Source organism: Cebus imitator, unplaced genomic scaffold (genome assembly GCF_001604975.1).
Source record: "Cebus imitator isolate Cc_AM_T3 unplaced genomic scaffold, Cebus_imitator-1.0 Scaffold40, whole genome shotgun sequence".
Taxonomy (NCBI): Eukaryota; Metazoa; Chordata; class Mammalia; order Primates; family Cebidae; genus Cebus; species Cebus imitator.
In genome coordinates this window covers 6,770,252-6,790,396 of record NW_016107355.1, presented here as the reverse complement: position 1 = coordinate 6,790,396, position 20,145 = coordinate 6,770,252, and the positions used below count along the sequence as shown (strand labels likewise).

Here is a 20,145-nt window from a genome sequence, read left to right as displayed (position 1 = left end):
CATGGTGGCAGGTTCTTGTAGTCCAGCTACTCAGGAGGCTGAGGCAGGAAAATCGCTTGAACCCAGGATGCGGAAGTTTCAGTGAGCCGAGATCGCCACAGCACTCCAGCCTGGGCGACCAAGCGAGACTGTCTCAAAAACAAAAACAAAAAAACACTGGAGAATAGCTTTGTCATAATTTACTCCAAAAATTTTTTTTAATCAAAAGAATTAAATTAAATTTAAAATGGAGACTAGGAAGCCCATCTCAGACCTATAAAATCAGAATCTCCATGTGGGGGTCCATAAATTCACATTTATAGCAAGGTTCCAGATAATGTTGATCTCACCACATTTGAGAACACTGGATTGTTTTAAAGAGAGGACCTATTTTCCCACAATATACCAGAATATTTCTATTTCTTGAACTTTTCTGTTCTCTGATTTTTATTTCAGGAGACAACAATGGATGGTCTCTGCAATTTGACAAATATTTTGCCAGTTACTTCAAAATGACTTCCCCATATCCCTTTGAGGCAGAAAAACCAGAATGTTGTAAGTAATCGGAGCAGTTATTTTCTTTTCCATGAGTTCATAAGATACCATTGTTTAAAAGTTTGATTCAACATTTAAAAAAAGAGATTGCATCTCAACCTGGAAATCACTTTTAATTAAAGAAACTTAAAAATTTGTAAGAGATCAATTATAGTTTTCTAATTGGAAACTCTGTTAAAGATACAGCCTTCACTAGGAAAATTTATTTCAAAAAAGACTCATGGATCTTAACTGTGAAAGTAATAAATTGCGTCAGATACTGTTGTGAAAAAATCAATGTCAGTCAAGGATGATATTTCATGAGTTCTCTTTTTGCAATCACAATAAAATTTGATTTAAAGAAAAAAGAGAAAATAGAGCAGAAAAGCTGTTTGGATTTTAATGTTTGCCAGGAAAAAATCTTCTGAGCTGCAAAACCCTTATTCATTATAACCTGCTATGTTTAGTCATACACCAAAAACTTACAAAAACACTGGAAGGGTGTGAAGGGTATAAACCTGAGGATTAACTAAAATATTTTAGATAGGAAAGATCTATGAAAATAACTCCTTTTAAATAAATTTTGTCGATTCTAATACATTATGCAAATGTAAATCTGTGCCTTGGAGCTGTCATTTTAACACTAGCTTTTCAAAACCTTGGTTAAAAAGCAGGGCATAGAGGAAGAAATCCTTTGCTATATTATTTTTCTGTATGTTCTACCACAAATTGTAAAATCTAGCTTTTTGAATTTTTAATATTGTCTTCACTACTTAAATGAGTTTAATCAAAAACTACTAACAATCCCCTATTTAAGGGGATAGACGACTCTGTTGTGAGACTCACAGGGTACTCAGTAACCTATCTCAGCATCATGCCATTATTTAGAGGGAAACCAAATAGTTTGCTCATTAAAAAGGTAAAAATCGGCTGGACACAGTGGCTCACACTTGTAATCCCAGCACTTTGGGAGGCTGAGGTGGGAAGATCTCACTTGAGTCCAAGACCTGCTTGAGTCAAGAGCAGCCTGGGCAACATAGTGAGACCCCAGTATCTCCAAGAAAACAGATTAAAAATTAGCTGTGCTACTCCAGAGGCCGAGGTAGGAGGATCTCCTGAGCCCAGGAGTTCGAAGCTGCAGTGAGCTGTGATTGAGCCACTGTGCTCCAGCCTGGGCTATGGAACAAAACCATGTCTCAGGGCTAAAAAAAGAAAAGCTGAAAGCTTTTGGGAAAGGAAAAGGTTAATAGATATAATTTAACTGATAATTTTTAAAATAATTACGTATGTCATCTCAAAACAGTTTTTTCTATTATATATTGTTCTCATTTTATTTCTTAATTTTTAAATGAATCTTTTAATACCTCACCTTGTTCCCAAAAGGATTTTCAGCAACTTGCTATTAAAATATTAAAATATAGCCACTAAAAGGCTTAAACCATTAACATGATATAAAAGGCAAGAGTTAAGTGGTGAATGAAAAGCAAATGACCAAAATAAATTATCTAAGAAAATCCTCCCAGAGAAAAGTTCAGTGACTTCATCCAAAGCATAGTTATGAATTTCATAGCCATTAAGTCCAAGAGATAAAATAATGCATTATGTTAGCTTTCATAGTTTGTAAAGCAAAACAAACAAATGGGGAAAAACCAGATCAAATCAGCAAGAGAAATATATTTTTGCCTGGTCCTGCACCCCGGAAGACATTTGTCACAAGTATAATTACATAAAAGGAATGAAGCTGTATAATAAAGGCTGTGTACAAAAATACAGGAGTATTTTCATCAGCACTTAACAAAAACAAATACATCGTTTAGAGTTCTTTAAAGACAACTTGGTGGGGAGTGCAGCAAATAACTAAATTTATTTTTCAAACCTGAAAACAGTATAAAAATAGAATGGCAAGTGTGGTGTAAAACTTGGGGGTAAAATTTAAGTTAAGGTTCCTGTGTCTCATCTTATTTAAAGCAGATTATAGGGATTTATTGGAAATTAAAATGAGCATAGCTTATAATCATTTTTGATGAGATAAAATAGTGTGAGGAATTCACATTGTTAAAGTCACCTTTCAAGAGCAATATCATGGAAAATACAATATCTATGATGAGCCAATAAATTAACAAAATTTAAGTTTAAAGGATTTGAACAGTACAGAGATTTGGAAAGAAGTGCTCACTCAGCCATAATTTGACCACTCAGAAGCTGCCGGCGTTAACTTGCTACTGCATTACTCATCTTTTTATTTTAACATAGTTGATATTTCCTATACAAACTATTTTCATCAAATTTTCAATTAGCATTTCATCATAATCAGGTATCTATATTACTATAAGATCTTTTAAAATATACCATGTAATAGTATATTTTGTAAATGATATAATTTCCTTAATCATTCCTTGGCTGTTGGGTATTTATGTGTTGCTTTTAAATTTTTCCCCATTGCAGATAACCCTGTAATCAACATACACGGTTTACTTTAATTTAGTCTCTCTATATATATATTTAAAAAAAATAAAGTACTGGGATTAAAGCTAAATTTTCTGCCCTCCATTTCTGCCCTTCCTACTCTAATTCTCAAGAACTTCATCTTCCTTCCCAACCTTCTCCATCCCATCCCCAGAACATACACATAGACTCACATATTAGATGATATATTTTTTTTTTTTTTTAGATGGAGTGTCGCTCTCTCACCCAGGCTGTAGTACAGTGGCACGATCTCAACTCACTGCAACCTCCGCCTCCTGGGTTTAAGCAATTCTCCTGCCTCAGCCTCCTGAGTAGCTGAGGCCTGGCAATTTTTGTATTGTCAACCACCATGCCTGGCAATTTTTGTATTGTCAGTAGAGATGGGGTTACACCATTTTGGCCAGGCTGGTCTTGAACTCCTGACCTCCGGTGATCCACCCGCCTCAGCCTCCCAAAGTGCTTGGATTACAGGCATGAGCCACCACCCCTGGCTAGATATGATTTTAACTCAAAGAGACAGCATCGGTTTTCAGACATCCATAACCAAAATGAGTACTTGCAACTATGTAACTGTTTTAAAGTTCTTGGCAGATGCTCTGTTTACATGAAACACTACATCTAAGTTATGGTCCTGATCTCTTGTAACCCTATAAAGAAGTCTCTGGAGACATTTGGGAGGAGAGGAGGAACACATGTCACTCCATATCTGAGCAAAAAAAACCTCCTCATAAACAGTCATTCACTAGGGTCTCTGCTTGGCCATGGGGACACTTGCCTGCTCTCTGCAAGTTTCCCCATCAAGGTCAGAAACTGGAAGCCAACAAGCAGAAAATTCTCATAGACAGTTTTGTTTGTCCACTATTATTTTTAAATGTTTTAAGTTAGCTAATATCAGTTTTTAAATAGGTAGTTATATATAAAACATTGTATTTCTGGCTTCTTTGAGGAAGTTGGCAGACGTAGCTACACGTTTCTATTCTAACAATGGCAGCAGATGGGAGCAGCTGTTGCACTCAGACATCTGGACACAGTCCACATCGACTTCGCCTGACCGCTGGACACATCTGAGTCTGTAACCTCTGCCGGGTAGTTTAGGGCTCCAGAAGTAAATATGGAGGGGAAACATTTCTCATTGCTCTCAGGAATTGCCCATTCCCCATCAGAGCAGGAATTAAACCATATTTATTATCCTAAATAAAAATCTCAGAAGAGAGATCCAAGATGGCTGATCACTAGCAGCTCAGGATTGTAGCTCCCAGTGAAAGCTCAGAGAAGGAAAGGATGCCACACTTTCAGACGAATCGTTGTTGCTCACGGACCACGAGATTCCCAGAGGAGGAGCCCCATGGGTCGTCAGCATGACTCTTGTGGCCGGCATGGCGGTTTTGCCAGAGCCCCAGCGCGGCGGTTCTTGGTGCAGAGTAAACGGGACTGGGTCCCCTTTTGGTTGACGTTTGGACCTCCGGGAAGGCAGAGTCACCCGTTCAGCTGATTGAAAAAGGGACTCAAGAAGAAAGCCAGACCAGAGATTCCCGGGCAGAAAAGCACCAAGAATCTTAACGCCACTGTTTTGGCCAGTGCAGTGGGTTGCTCAGATGTCGGCGCTGGGAATCAACAAGTTGGGCGTCCACTCAGAGACCTAATTTGAAAGTTGGTAATTACAAACACGACAGGTGGATAAATTTACAATGATGAGAAGAAACCAGCGTAAAAAGGCTGAGAATACTCAAAATCAGAATGCCTCTCCCTCTACAGGGGATCACAGTTCCTCATCAGCAGCAGAACAAGGCCTGATGGAGAATGAGTGCATTCCAATAACAGAATTAGGCTTCAGAAAGTGGATAATAAGAAACTTCTGTGAGTTAAAACAACATGTTCTAGCCCAATGTAAAGAAACTAAGAACGTTGAAAAAAGGTTTGACGAAATCCTAACGAGAATAGACAACTTAGAGAGGAATATAAGTGAATTAATGGAACTGAAGAATATAATACGAGAACTCCACAAGGTATGCACAGGTTTTAACACTCAAATTGATCAAGCAGAAGAAAGGATACCAAAGGTCAAAGACCAACTTAATGAAATGAAACAAGAAGACAGGATTAGAGAAGAAAAAGTAAAAAGTAATGAGCAAAGTCTCCAAGAAATATGGGACTGTGTGAAAAGACCTAATTTACGTTTGATAGGTGTACCTGAATGTCATGAAGAGAATGAATCCAAGCTGGAAAATATTTTTCAGGATATTATTCAGGAAAATTTTCCTAACCTAGTAAGGCAGGTTAGGAATACTCAACTCCAGGTAATACAGAGAACACCACAAAGATATTCCTCAAGAAGAGCAACCCCAAGACATATAATCGTTAGATTCACCAGGGTTGAAATAAAGGAGAAAATTCTAAGGGCAGCTCGATAAAAAGGTCAGGTTACCCATAAAGGGAAGCCTATCAGACTCACAGCAGATCTCTCAGCAGAAACCCTACAAGCTAGAAGAGAGTGGGGGTCAATATTCGATATCCTAAAAGAAAAGAATTTTCAACCCAGAATCTCATATCCAGCCAAACTAAGCTTCATAAATGAAGGAAAAATACAATTTTTCACGAACAAGCAAGCACTCAGTGATTTCATCACTACCAGGCCTGCTTTACAAGAGCTTCTGAAAGAAGCACTACACACAGAAAGGAACAATCAGTATCAGTCATCCAAAAAACTTACCAAAAGGTAAAGAGTATCTTCATAATGAAGAATCTACATCAACTAATATGCAAAATAGCCAGCTAGCATTAAATGACAATATTAAACTCACAAATATCAATATGAATCCTAAATTTAAATGGATTAAACGCCCTAATCAAAGACACAGACAAGCAAATTGAATAAAAAGTCAAAACCCATCGGCACGATGTATCCAGATCTATCTCATAAGCAAGGACACAGAAAGACTCAAAACAAAAGGTTGGAGGAAGACTCACCAATCAAAGGGAGAGGAAAAAAAAAAAAACAGGAGTCATAACTTTCGTTTCTGACAAAAGAGACTCTAATAGTAACAAAGACTAAAAGAAACAAACAAGGACATCACATAATGGTAAAAGGATCAATGCAACAACAGGAGTCAATGATCATAAATATATATGCACCCAATATAGGAACACCCAGATACATAAGACAAGTTCTTAATGACATATAAAGAGACTTGGACTCCCGCACAATAATAGCGGGAGACTTTGACACCACATTGTTAATATTCGACGGATCGACGAGATGGAAAATTAACACGGACTTTTATGATTTGAACTCAGACCGGGAGCAAGTAAACTCAGTGAATATTTATAGAATTCTTCACCCCAGGTCCACAGAACATACATTTTTTTCGGTATCACATTACACCTATTTTGAAAGTGACCACATAAATAGAAGTAAGTCACTCTTCAGCATTTGCATAGCATTTCACAGATTTAAATGAAATATTGGTTGGCTGTTTGTTATTTTCTTCCCTTATCCATTCCTGTCTCCGCTGTTAAGTACAATTATCGACATAAAAGAGGTTTTAAATACCTATTTTTAGATTGCATTCCAGCCTGGGCAATAGAGCAAGACTCCTGTTCTCTCTCCCCCTTTCTCTTTCTCTTTCTTTCTTTGCGGCCCTCCCCCGCCCCACTCCTCGAGCCTCCCTCCTCCTCCCCCCCAAAAAATAATAATAATAATCTTATTATTCTTTTTAGCTATATGAATACATCATTGCAAGTCTCTAATAGACTTTAGATTTATTGACTCACATCCTAACACTATCGCTACAGACCCACAAGATAGCCAAGGTCATACATTTCATTCTCCCTCTCTTTCCAACATCCAACATCAGTGAAAATAGAATCCTATGCAGAAAAAAACATTCACTCCCATAAATAAACTTTTATTCATCCTTTACCCCTATTTAAGCCAAAAGAAGATTTTTTTTTTTTTTTTTTCGAGATGAGTCTTACTCTGTCGCCCAGGCTGGAGTGCAATGGCACGGTCTCGGCTCACCACATCCTCTGCCTCCAGGTTTAAGAGATTCTCCTGCCTCAGCCTCCCGAGTAGCTGGGATTACAGGCGCCCATGACCACACCTGGATAATTTTTGTATTTTTAGTAGACACGGGGTTTTACCATCTTGGCCAGGCTGGTCTCACACTCCTGACCTCAGGTGATCTGACCGCCTCAGCCTCCCAGAGTGCTGGGATTACAAGCATGAGCCATTGTGCCCAGCCAAGAAGATCTTTTTTAAAAATTATTTGAAGAACTCCTGATTTAAAAAAAAAAATCTATAGACACTATCATTTGCTTTTAGTTCTCCTCAGTCTTGCTAGATAAAAGTGATTTTTAACTTTAAAGGTTTTGATTATGCTAAATATTTTTAAACGGCAGTTCTAATATGAACATTAAGCCTCATCACACATTATTATGTCAATCCTTAGTGGTATAAGAGCAGACAATTTCATTCATTTTGCAATGAATGGAGAATAGTCTGCTATTTTAAAAGAAGTGCATGAGCTGGTAAGTGTGTGTTTCCAAATAGTAATGCTCTATCATTATTTTAAGGTTAATTAAAAGCAAATTTTGGAACCTTAATTTAAAGCATTGCCTAAATTGCTTAGGTAACATATGATATGCTTTTGTATTACATGATTTTCTCATAGCTTCTCATTTCTTTTTTTCATTACACTCCTCTTCCTGGTCCCTCACTGTCGTCATGCCTTGCCACTTCCCTTGACTCAGTGGTCGGTTCTGTGCCACTGCAATGTCATTGCCAAGGTCTGGAGCTTGACTGTGATGAAACTAATTTACGAGCTGTTCCATCAGTTTCTTCAAATGTGACTGCAATGTAAGTAGAAAAGAATTGCTTCATCCTGACAGCCAGATAGTACCGGGAAAGTTGTGTTATAATTAAGACCATGTCATTTTTAATAATGTATTTTTATTCAAAGATGATGTCATTTTTCCAAGGTCAGGTATAATAATGACTGATATTTATTTTGTGTTTATTAAATGCTAGACCTTTCCTTAAATTATTCTTTATATTAACTTATTAAACCCCTTATAACAATCCTGTGAGGTATGGAGTATCACCATATTTCATCTAAACAAAAAAAAGTCATCAATTTCATGTGCTACCAAAGAAAAAACGGCTTCTAAAAAGAATTATGATTATTTCATTCTATTTTCAGAGAAAAAAAATCAGAATCCTTCTCCACTACTTGTATCAAATTATCAGAAAATCCAAATCAAAGGATATTCTGATGCAGCAAATTTCATTTTTCATTTTCCCACAAGTAAAATTTGAATCCATTCTTTAACAATTCAACCAACATTTGTAAAATAAAGAACAGAGAGAGAAAGCTGGAGGAATGGAGGGGAATAAGGCAATGGCTAACTAGAGAGGGCATGCCCCACACAGAGGGTGAATCATTTAATTGAATTAACTGCCATTCCATTTGAAAAATTGTCATGATCTAATATACACATACATACATAAAGACATGTGGGCAGAAAGCTGTGACCTACCATTTTTCAACTTCTGGTATACAGAAAAAAACTGGGACCAGGCCCTTATAAATGATTGTCTGCAAGAAGGCAAGGGAGAAGGAGTCAAACATGACTCCCAGGTTTCTGTTCTAAGCAACAGTGTGATCTGAGAATAGGGAGACATGGTGGCAGTAATTAAGATTGGGACCGGGAAGATTTCTTTTTTCAATTTGAGATTAACAGGTCACTCAGTGGAAATCTCCAACAGGCATTTGGCTATATAGGAATAACGCTCCGGAGTTTATGTCTACAATATTTAATTTTATTTTTTGTTTTAAAAACAGCATTCTCTTGTGCTTTTGGTTGCACCACTAGATTCCAGCTGTCCATTTATACTTTTCTCTGCAGAACACTGGCTTGGACTCATACCTAGTCCCAGTCTGTTTGTTCAGTTCCATACAGAAAAAGAACTCTATGCTTTACAGTAAATACATTAAAAGGTAAATATTAAATTTCATTAATGAGTTCTTTCCAGACTTTGAGTTGGAACTATTATAGGGAAATCTCAGAAGTGGACTGAATCATACATAAGAATCAAAGAAGCCAATACTCCAAGAAATGTTTACTGAAGTCAGGATTTTTTAAAGACATTTCACGTAAATGCTAATGAACAAAACAGGAAAACATAGATTGATATGATCATTTTTACATTGTTCTAGCTTGCTAAACACTAACTTTGACTATTTGAGACTTGACTTTAAGATCCTGAAATTTAATCACTAGAACTATATGAGCTAATACTAAGAACTTTCTTTATAAAAACTAGAGCTAGTTTTGACAATAATGATTAAACTAGGCAGTTTCTCTCTCTCTCTCTCTCTCTCTCTCTCTCTCTCTCTCTCTCTCTCACACACACACACACACACCCTCTTTGACTGTGTGAACAATGAAAGTTGCAATGTCAAATTTTAAAATATAAGAATTTGTTATAAAGTATTTTGGTTTATTCCATTCCATGAGAATAACAGCATCTATCTCTTTCTATCCCAATAGGATATTATGAAATATAGAGAATGTTATTTATAAAAATATTTTATGTCATTTAGAAAGAAGTAACTTATAAATCCTAGGCCTTGTTAATAAAAACCCAACCTTTGAAGTAACGTTACTTAGAGGTGTTTCAAGCCTCACTTTCCTCTATAGTACCTCTCCTCTTTCAAGCGCAATTAACCTTTTCCTCATGGGTTCTCCCATAGAATCTCCTTTAAGTATACTAAACATTCTTGCTTGTACTATGGTGATTCAGGTCCTATTGTCTACCTGAAACAGGAAAATACCATGCGCTCCATGGGGCCTATCACCCAAAGTTCCTAACAGAAACTAAGAATCCATACATAAATGTTTTTGAAATGAATTTATAAATAAACACAATAAAAACAAACGAAGTTGATTGCATCTTTAGCTCTGGACTATAAGATTGATGTTATTTTTCAAAGAAAATTCTCTATATATAAAGTATAATTTGTCCAAATAGAGTATAAACTTCTTAAAGGCAGGTATTCAACATGTGCAAATAGCAGGGATTCGACACATTTTTTGAGATAATGAATGAATGAATGAATGAACACATGTTTAAAAACACACTACGCTTTCACCAATATCCTTAAATCAAACTCAATTTTTTTTTTAACACAGGGTCTCACTCTGTCCCCCAGGCTGGAATGCAAATGTGCAATCTCACTGTGTCCTTGACATCCAAGGCTCAGGTGATCCTCCTACCTTAGCCTCCCAAGTAGTTGAGACTCCTAGCATGCACCACCATGCCCCCCTATTTTTTTAATTATTTGCAGAAATGGAGGGTCTCACTATGTTGCCAAGCTGGTCTGGAACTCCCGGGCTCAAGTGATCCTCATGCCTCAGTCTCCCAAAGTGCTGGAATTACAGGTGTGAGCCACCGTGCCCAGGCAAATCCAAATATTTAACAATTTCTCTTTGCACAATATAAACATTTAAACAGGACATAAAGCAGAATTGGGAATCTAAGTCAAGTCAGAATCGTTAGCAGAAAAGAGATCCTCAATTAGTTAATATAAACAAGGAAAGAATATTTAGTGACAGCCAGCAACTAAGAGTGATTTCAAGAGGGAATTACTTGTTAATCAGCCTTTGGTATTATTTATTTAAAAAGCCATTAAGTGTCTGATACGTGTAGTCTAGAAAAGTGATTGTTAACTTTTTTCTTTCATTAGTGTTTCCCCTTCCCTCAGGGAGCCTTTTTAGAATTTTTTTTTTTTTCTATTTGTCCCCTCCTGTGAAATTTTAATGCTACAGTTATACGGTCAGGTGCAGTGGCTCACACCCGTACTCCCAGCATGATGGAAGGCCAAGGAGGGTGGATCACGAGGTCAGGAGTTCAAAACCAGCCTGATCAACATGGAGAAACCCTGTCTCCACCAAAAACAGAAAACTTAGGTGGGCGTGGTGGCACACACCTGTAATCCCAGCTACTCGGGAGGCTGAGGCAGGAGAATCACTTGAACCCCAGAGGTGGAGGTTGCAGTGAGCTGAGATGGTGCCACTACACTCCACCCTGGGTGACAAAGTGAGTCTCAAAAAAAAAAAAAACTACAGATATACTGTATATTTTCTTGTGTATATCTGTGCATTATACACTTAAAAAGTAAGACTTTTCTTTTTCACTTCTTAAGAACCAATTCCCACTTTCACTGAGAGTGCATGGTCTTCTGGACTCTAGAACAGCGTTTCTTAAATTAGACTCCAAAAATGTGTTCTGAAGAGTCCGAGAAACGTTATTTTAAGAAGGATTCATCACCAAGTTTAAGCAACACTGCTTCAAAACCTAAACATTGTTAGTGCTTGTTGTATAAAACTGTCTTAACCTGAGTTAAATTAACCTCCAGACAAAGCAGTATGTTGCTCGCTTAGTATCTGCTCCATGGTACTATATAACGATAGTAACAATAATATCATATTATTAGATACCATCTATTCCAAATCCATCCTTTCACTGTTAAAGAGACTGACTTGGAAAGGTTGTATGTGATTCATGCAAGGAACCACAGCTACACTGTTTTTTTTTAATTGTTATTATAATTATTTATTTTGCTTTTACTACATTACATTGCTTTTCTAAAACAAAAAAATTAAGGGCTTGGGACTTTCCAGTACAACCACAATTATGTGGATCTGCTCTGTCAAACTGCTTACTAAATTGTTATACAAGAGAAAATCTTTCTTTACAACTTCTTAGAAGTTGAAATGGTATCACTTATTGAACAAAGATGATGCACTTATAGGTACCAATTGATGGTTTCCTTTATAACAGATTTTAAGGTGGTAGAATGTGAGCAATGAAATATTGAGGAATACAATATTTAATTGCTTGAGTGTGTTTTAAACAGAAAACACTGTTTTTATTGTCACTCAGGGACTGAGATGCCTTTGAATGTCTGTTAAATAAAAATAAGAAAGAAAAACATAACTGAAAATCAATTTTTTCAATTTTATTTTTTAACATTTTTGGTCCAAATTACAAAGTCATCACCAAAATTTAAGAAAATATGAATAGCTTTAATAAAACGAACAACTAGACCTAGTTCAAGTGATATGATAAATACGAGAGAGACATCATGAAGCAAACGTTTCCTGAAAGCCAGTACTAAATAGTTTGCAATTATCCCTATTTTTATAATTTAAAAGTAAAGGAAAACAACTTTAAGAATGAAAATTTGCATTTATTGCAGGTCACTTCAGTGGAACTTAATAAGAAAGCTTCCTCCTGATTGCTTCAAGAATTATCACGATCTTCAGAAGTTGTAAGAAAATATTTAATTACTGGTATTAAAATTAACTAACGTTTTTGGCATATGTCTTGCTTCCCACTTCTGTGAACACCAATACTGTTCCACTGCTTATGTCTAATCCCTATTCAGGGAAGCATTTAGCTGTGAACTGGAGATTTCCATGTAATATTTTTTTTTCTGAATAATTCTAGAAACCATTCTAGAAATATCTCAGACATCTATCCCCAAAGGAACTGGAACATGTGTGCTGTGAATGCCTCTACCATACTCCCCCAAAATGGAGATACTTAGAAGCTTTTTCCCTCTGCATTATTCTAACGTGAAACACCTCAATGCTCCTTTTTTTTTTTTTTTTTTTTTTTAATTTTACTTTAGGTTCTGGGTACATGTGCAGATCGTGCAGGGTTGTTGCATAGGTATTTACATGGCAAGTTGGTTTGCTGCCTTCATCCCCCGTCACCTATATCTCCCCATGTTATCCCTCCCCTACCTCCCCACCCCCGCTGTCCCTCGCCTAGCCCCCCCAACAGATCCCAGTGTGTGATGCTTCCCTCCCTATGTCCATGTGTTCTCATTGTTCAACGCTCAACTATTAGTGAGAATATGCAGTGTTTGATTTTCTGTTCTTGTGTCAGTTTGCTGAGAATGATGATTTCCAGTTTCATCCATGCCCCTACAAACTCATCATTTTTATGACTGCATAGTATTCCATGGTGTATATGTGCCACATTTTCCCTGTCCAGTCTACCACCGATGGACATTTGGATGGTTCCAGGTCTTTGCTATTGTAAACAGTGCCACAATGAACATATATGTGCATGTGTCTTTATAATAGAACAATTTATAATACTTTGGGTATATACCTAGTAATGGGATTGCTGGATCAAATGGAATTACTATTTCTAGATCCTTGAGGAATCACCACACTGTCTTCCACAATGGTTGAACTAATTTACACTCCCATCAACAGTGTAAAAGTGTTCCTATTTCTCCACATCCTCTCCAGCATCTGTTGTCTCCAGATTTTTTGATAATTGCCATTCTGACTGGCATGAGATGATATCTCAATGTGGTTTTGATTTGCATTCCTCTAATGACCAATGATGATGAGCATTTTTTCCTATATTTGTTGGCCTGATATATGTCTCCTTTTGAAAAGTGTCTTTTCATGTCCTTTTCCCATTTTTGAATGGATTTGTTTTTTTCTTGTAAATCTATTTTAGTTCTTTGTAGATTCTGGATATTAGCCTTTTGTCAGATGGGTAGATTATGAAAAATTTTTCCCATTCTGTTGGTTGCCAGTTCGCTCTAATGATTGCTTCTTTTGCTGTATAGAAGCTCTGGGGTTTAATTAGGTCCCATTTGTCTATTTTGAGTTTTGTTGGCAATATTTTTGGTGTTTTAGTCATGAAGTCCTTGACTATACCTATGTCCTGAATGGTTTTGCCTAGGTTTTCTTCTAGGGTTTTTATGGTGTCAGACCTTATGTTTAATTCTGTAATCCATCTTGAGTTAATTTTCATGTAAGATGTCAGGAAGGGGTCCAGTTTCTGCTTTCTGCACATAGCTAGCCAGTTTTCCCAACACCATTTATTAAACAGGGACTCCTTTCCCCATTGCTTGTTTCTTTCAGGTTTGTCAAAGATCAGATGGTTGTAGATGTGTGGTGTTGCCTCTGAGGCCTCTGTTCTGTTCCACTGGTCTATATCTCTGTTTTGGTACCAGTACCATGCTGTTTTACTTACTGTAGGCTTGTAGTACAATTTGAAGTCAGGTAGTGTGATGTTTCCAGGTTTGTTCTTTTTACTTCAGACTGTCTTGGCTATGTGGGCTCTCTTTTGGTTCCATATGAAGTTTAAGGTGGTTTTCTCCAGTTCTGGGAAGAAGGTCATTAGTAGCTTGATGGGGATAGCATTTAATCTATAAATTACTTTGAGCAGTACGGTCATTTTCACGATATTGATTTTTCCTGACCATGAGCATGGAATGTTTTTCCATCTGTTTGTGTCCTCTCTTATTTCCTTGAGCAGTGGTTTATAGTTCTCCTTGAAGGGGTCTTTTACATCCTTTGTTAGTTGTATTCCCAGGCATTTTATTCTCTTCATAGCAATTGTAAATGGGAGCTCGTTCTTGATTTGGTTCTCTGTTAGTCTGTTATTGGTGTATAGGAATGCTTGTGATTTTTGCACATTGATTTGTATCCTCAGATGTTGCTGAAGTTGCTTATAAGTTTCAGGAGATTTTGGGCTGAGACGATGGGGTCTTCTAAATATTCAGTCATGTCATCTGCAAATAGAGACAATTTGACTTGGTCCTTTCCTAATTGAATACCCTTTATTTCTTTTTCTTGCCTGATTACTCCGGCTAGAACTTCCAATACTATATAGAATAGCAGTGGTGAGAGAGGGCATCCTTGCCTAGTGCCAGATTTCAAAAGGAATGCTTCCAGTTTTTGCCCATTCAGTATGATATTGGCTGTTGATTTGTCTTCTTATTATTTTGAGATATGTCCCTTTGACACCTAGTTTATTGAGATTTTTTAGCATAAAGGGCTGTTAAATTTTGTTGAAGGCCTTCTCTGCATCTATAGAGATAATTATGTGGTTTTCGTCTTTGTTTCTGTTCATGTGGTGGATTACGTTTATGGGTTTGCGTATGTTGAACCAGCCTTGAATCCCCAGGATGAAGCCTATTAATCGCGATGCATAAGCTTTTTGATGTGCTGTTGCAATCAGTTTGCCAGTATTTTATTGAAGATTTTTGCATCTACATTCACCATGAATATTGACCTGAAATTTTCTTTTTTGTTGACTCTCTGCTGGGTTTTGGTATCAGGATGATGTTGGTCTCATAAAATGGTTTGGGAAGGATTCCCTCTTTTTGGATTATTTGAAATAGTTTCAGAAGGAGTGGTACCAGCTCCTCTTTGTACGTCTGGTAGAATTCGGCTGTGAACCCATCTGCACCAGGGCTTTTTTCGGTTGGTAGGCTGTTAATTGCTGCCTCAACTTCAGCCCTTGTTATTGGTCTATTCATGGTTTCAACTTCTTCCTGGTTTAGTCTTGGAAGGGTGCAAGTGTCCAGGAATTTATCCATTTCTTCCAGGTTTACTAGTTTCTATGCATAGAGTTGTTTGTAGTAATCTCTGATGGTAGTTTGTATTTCTGTGGAATCGGTGGTGAGATCCCCTTTATCGTTTTTTATTGCATCTATTGATTATTTTCTCTTTTCTTTTTTATTAATCTGGCTAATGGTCTGTCTATTTTGTTGATCTTTTCAAACACCAGCTCCTGGATTTATTGATTTTTTTGAAGGGTTTTTGTGTCTCTATCTCCTTCAGTTCTGCTCTGATCTTAGTTATTTCTTGTCTTCTGCTAGCTTTTGAGTTTTTTTTTATCTTGCTCCTCTAGCTCTTTCAATTTTTATGATAGGGTATCAATTTTAGATCTTTCCTCGCTTCTCATGTGGGCATTTATTGCTATAAATGTCCCTCTAGACACTACTTTAAATGTGTCCCAGAGATTCTGGTACGTTCTGTATTCATTCTTGTCGGTTTCTAATATCTTTATTTTTACCTTCGTTTCATTGTTTATCCAGTCAGCATTCAGGAGTCAGTTTTTCAGTTTCCATGTAGTTGTGCCGTCCTGAATTAATTTCTTAATCCTGAGTTCTAATATGATTGCACTGTGCTCTGAGAGACTGTTTTTTATGATTTCCATTCTTTTCCATTTGCTGAGGAGTGATTTACTTCCAATTATGTGGTCAATTTTAGAGTAGGTCGATGTGGTGCTGAGAAGAATGTATTCTGTGGATTTCGGGTGGAGAGTTCTGTAAATGACTGTTAGGTCCACTTCATCCGGATCTGATTTCAAGTCCTGGATATTCTTGTTAATTTTCTGTCTCATTGATCTGTCTAATATTGACAGTGGAGTGTTAAAGTCTCCAACTATTATTATGTGGGAGTCTAAGTCTCCTTGAAGGTCATTAAGAGCTTACTTTATGTATCTGGGTGCTCCTGTATTGGGTGCGTATATATTTAGGATCGTTAGCTCTTCTTGTTGCATTGATCCTTTTATCATTTATGTAATGCCCTTCTTTATCTCTTTTGATCTTTGTTGGTTTAAAGTCCACTTTAGCAGAGACTAGGATTGCAACTCCTGCTTTTTTTTGCTCTCCATTTGCTTGGTAAATCTTCTTCCACCCCTTTATTTTGAGCCTATGTGTGTCCTTGCACATGAGATGGGTTTCCTGTATACAGCACACTAATGGGTCTTGGCATTTTATCCAATTTGCCAGTCTGTGTCTTTTAATTGGGACACTTAGGCCATTTACATTTAACATTAATATCATTGTGTGAATTTGATTCTGCCATTTTGATGCTTAGCTGGTTGTTTTGCCCATCAGGTAATGTAGTTTCTTCATCGTGTTGATGGTCTTTACCATTTGATGTTTTTGGAGTAGCTGGTACTGGTTGTTCCTTTCCATATTTAGTGCGTCTTTCAGGAGCTCTTGTAATGCTGGCCTGGTTGTGATGAAATTTCTCAGCATTTACTTGTCCATAAAGAACTTTATTTCTCCTTTGCTTCTGAAGCATAGTTTGGCTGGATATGAAATTCTAGGTTGAAAGTTCTTTTCTTTAAGGATGTTGAATATTGCCCCACTCTCTTCTGGCTTGTATGGTTTCTGCTGAGAGATCCGCTGTGAGTCTGATGGGCTTCCCTTTGTAGGTAACCCAACCTTTCTCTCTGGCTGCCCTTAGCATTTTTTCCTTCATTTCAACCCTGGTGAATCTGACGATTATGTGCCTTGGGGTTGCTCTTCTTGAGGAATATCTTTGTGGTTCTCTGTATTTCCTGGACTTGGATGTTGGCCTGCCTTGCTAGGTTGGGGAAGTTCTCCTGTATAATATCCTGCAGAGTGTTTTCCAGCTTGGATTTGTTCTCCCCGTCACAATCTGATACACCTATCAAATGTAGATTAGGTCTTTTCACATAATCTCATGTTTCTTGGAGGCTTTGCTCATTTTTTTTCACTTTTTTCTCTAATCTTGCCTTCTCATTTTACTTCATTGAGTTGATCTTCGATCTCTGATATCCTTTCTTCTGCTTGGTCAATTTGGCTATTGAATGTTGTACATGCTTTGTGAAATTCTCGTGTTGTATTTTTCACCTCCATCAAGTCATTTATGTTCTTCTCTAAGCTGGTTATTCTAGTTAGCATTTTGTCTAACCTTTCTTCCAGGTTTTTAGTTTCTTTGCATTGGGTTAAAACATGGTCATTTAGCTCAGAGAAGTTTGTTATTACCCACCTTCTGAAGTCTGCTTCTGTCAATTCATCAGACTCATTCTACTTCCAGCTTTGTTACCTTGCTGGTGAGGAGTTATGATCCCTTGGAGGAGGAGAGGCATTCTGATTTTGGTGTTTTCATCCTTTTTGCACTGGTTTCTTCCCATCTTCATGGATTTATCTACCTGTGGTCTTTGTAGTTGGTGGCTTCTGGATCGGGTCTCTGAGCGAACATCCTTTTTGTTAATATTGAAGCTATTTCTGTTTTTCAGTTTTCCTTCTAACAATCAGCCCCTTTACTGCAGGAGTCCTGGAGGTCCCTTCCAGACCATGCTTGCTTGTGAATCACCGACAGGGACTGCAGAACAGCAAGTCTTGCTGCCAGTTTTTTCTTCTGTTATCTTCATCCCAGAAGGGTACCTGCCAAATGTCAGCCAGAGCTCTCTTTTATGAGGTGCCTCTTTGGATATACAGGGGTCAGGGAGCTGCTTGAGGAGACAGTCTGTCCCTTATCAATTTCAGGTGCTGTGCTGGGAGCTCTGTTGTTCCATTTAGAGCTGCTGGGCAGGTACGTTTAAGTCTACTGCAGCAGAACTCATAACTGCCTCTTTTCCCAGGTGCTCTGTCCTGGGAAGGTGGGGCTTTATTTGTAAGTTCCTGATGTGCTGCTGCCTTTTTTCAGAGATGCCCTGCTCAGCAAGGAGGTAGTCTAGTCACAGTCTGCCAGCAGAGGAGTTGCTGAGCTGCCATGGGCCCTGCCCAGCTGCTGTGTAAACTTCCTTGTGGTTTTGTTTACAGAGGTACAATTAGAAGTGCCTTGGTAATGGCAGACTGCCTTGGTAGTTAGTGGTGGACCACCTCAGTAATGGCAGACACCCTTTCCCCCACAGAGCTTGACTGTCCTGGGTCCAGCTGCACTTGCTGCGAAAGTCAGAGCATTTCAGATTGCTGGTCTTTGTGGGTGTGGGACCCGCCAAGCCAGATCACCTGGCTCCCTGCTTTCGGCCCCCTGTTTTTTAGCTGAATAGGTGGCTCTGTCTCCCAGGCATTCCAAGCACCAGTTGAAACAGCTGCCCAGATTTGTGTGAGTTTTTGTGCAGAAACCCACAGCGACAGCTATAACAGCCATGCTGGAAACTCGTGCTGCTTTTCGCCTGGGAACCTCCTGGTCTGTGGGTGGTAAAAACTGTGGGAGTGGTGCAGTATCTGAACTGGAGTGCTGGAGTGGATGGAAAAGCCCCAGACAGCCTCTCTTGGGTACGGAGGGGTATCCTCCAGGGATTGCACTTTCCGGGTAAGGCAGCACCCTACCCTACCTCGGCTTGCCCTTCCTGGGATACACCCACTGTGCCACCAGTCCCATTGAGATGCACCTGGTACCTCGTTTGGAAATGCAGAGAGAATTCACACTCAGCGCTGGTCTCACTGGGAACTGCACTCCAAAGCTGTTCCTATGCAACCATCTTACTCTGCCTCTGACAGGTCTTCCTCAATGTTCACCTTAAGAGAAAAATATAATGATCTTTCACCAGCTCACCATTAAGAAAGTGAAGAATTTTTGTCCATGTGTTTTCAAATTCATTCTCTACCTAAAATAGCAAATCACTGTGGGTGGAAGCCTCTGAGCATGTTGTCTTGGAGACTGGATTCCATTTTCACATCTGCCTTGTGAATTGGGTTTATTTTGCCCTTGAGTGGTATCTGGCATGCTAGCTTCCCTTCAGAACTCAAAATCCACACTGGCCCATGTGATGTTTACCTGTTATTTAGGTCAACTTTGTGACTAACTTATGCTGTCATATGGTGAATTGTTCAGTTTAGATACTCTGTACTTAAATCACACTAAAAAATATCTCAGGATTCCTTGTTTTATTTCTATAACAATATATATTGGTTCTTATTTTGGTTTTATAATAGAGAAACCTGATAAATGAATATATATCTGACATTTTTAACAATAAGAGGTGGAAATAGAGTGGGATCAGAAGAAAAATTAACCCACTATATTCAAAGAAATGTTCTGCATACCCAGATAGTATGCAGAAATGTTCTGCAGACCCAGATAAAATAGAAATTCTAATGAAAATGACTTTTCAAAATTTCATTCTGAGCATTTATCAAAGGAGAAGAAATTTTCATAATTAGGCCTGACACAAAACTTCAAGAGTATACGGACTTATTCTGTTTTCTGATTTTTGGAGACTGAAGAATTTTTCTGTAGCATCACTTGATTTAAGGGAGCTAGACTACAAATCTAAGTATCAAAATTTGGATTTATGTAATGCAGTGGCTTAGCATTTTTGCACAATAGACATTGAATTAATACTCTTTTTTGAACTAACTCCCATACTAAAGTGGATGAATTAATTTCTGAATGATCACTTTGTTCCACATAACAAAATGATCAAAATAGTCTAATTGCTTCAAAATTTCTAATTGGTTATTAAAGGTCTATACCTTTAGACCTCCAGGCAATACAGTTTATTCCTTCATAGATAATTATAATACTATAAACAAACAAACAAACAAATACATGATAAATGAGAACCATTCATTACCT

At 37.8% G+C, this 20,145-nt stretch overlaps 1 protein-coding gene across 1 annotated transcript in view; it reads left to right on the top strand.

The window, feature by feature from the left end:
• Positions 1-20,145, top strand: part of RXFP1 (relaxin family peptide receptor 1) — a 154,821-nt gene that overhangs the window by 80,607 nt on the left and 54,069 nt on the right. The window contains exons 3-5 of the mRNA XM_017526017.1: positions 436-534; positions 7,729-7,834; positions 12,240-12,311. Coding sequence (XP_017381506.1) covers positions 436-534; positions 7,729-7,834; positions 12,240-12,311 — 277 coding nt within the window. The remainder of the gene's footprint in view (positions 1-435; positions 535-7,728; positions 7,835-12,239; positions 12,312-20,145) is intronic.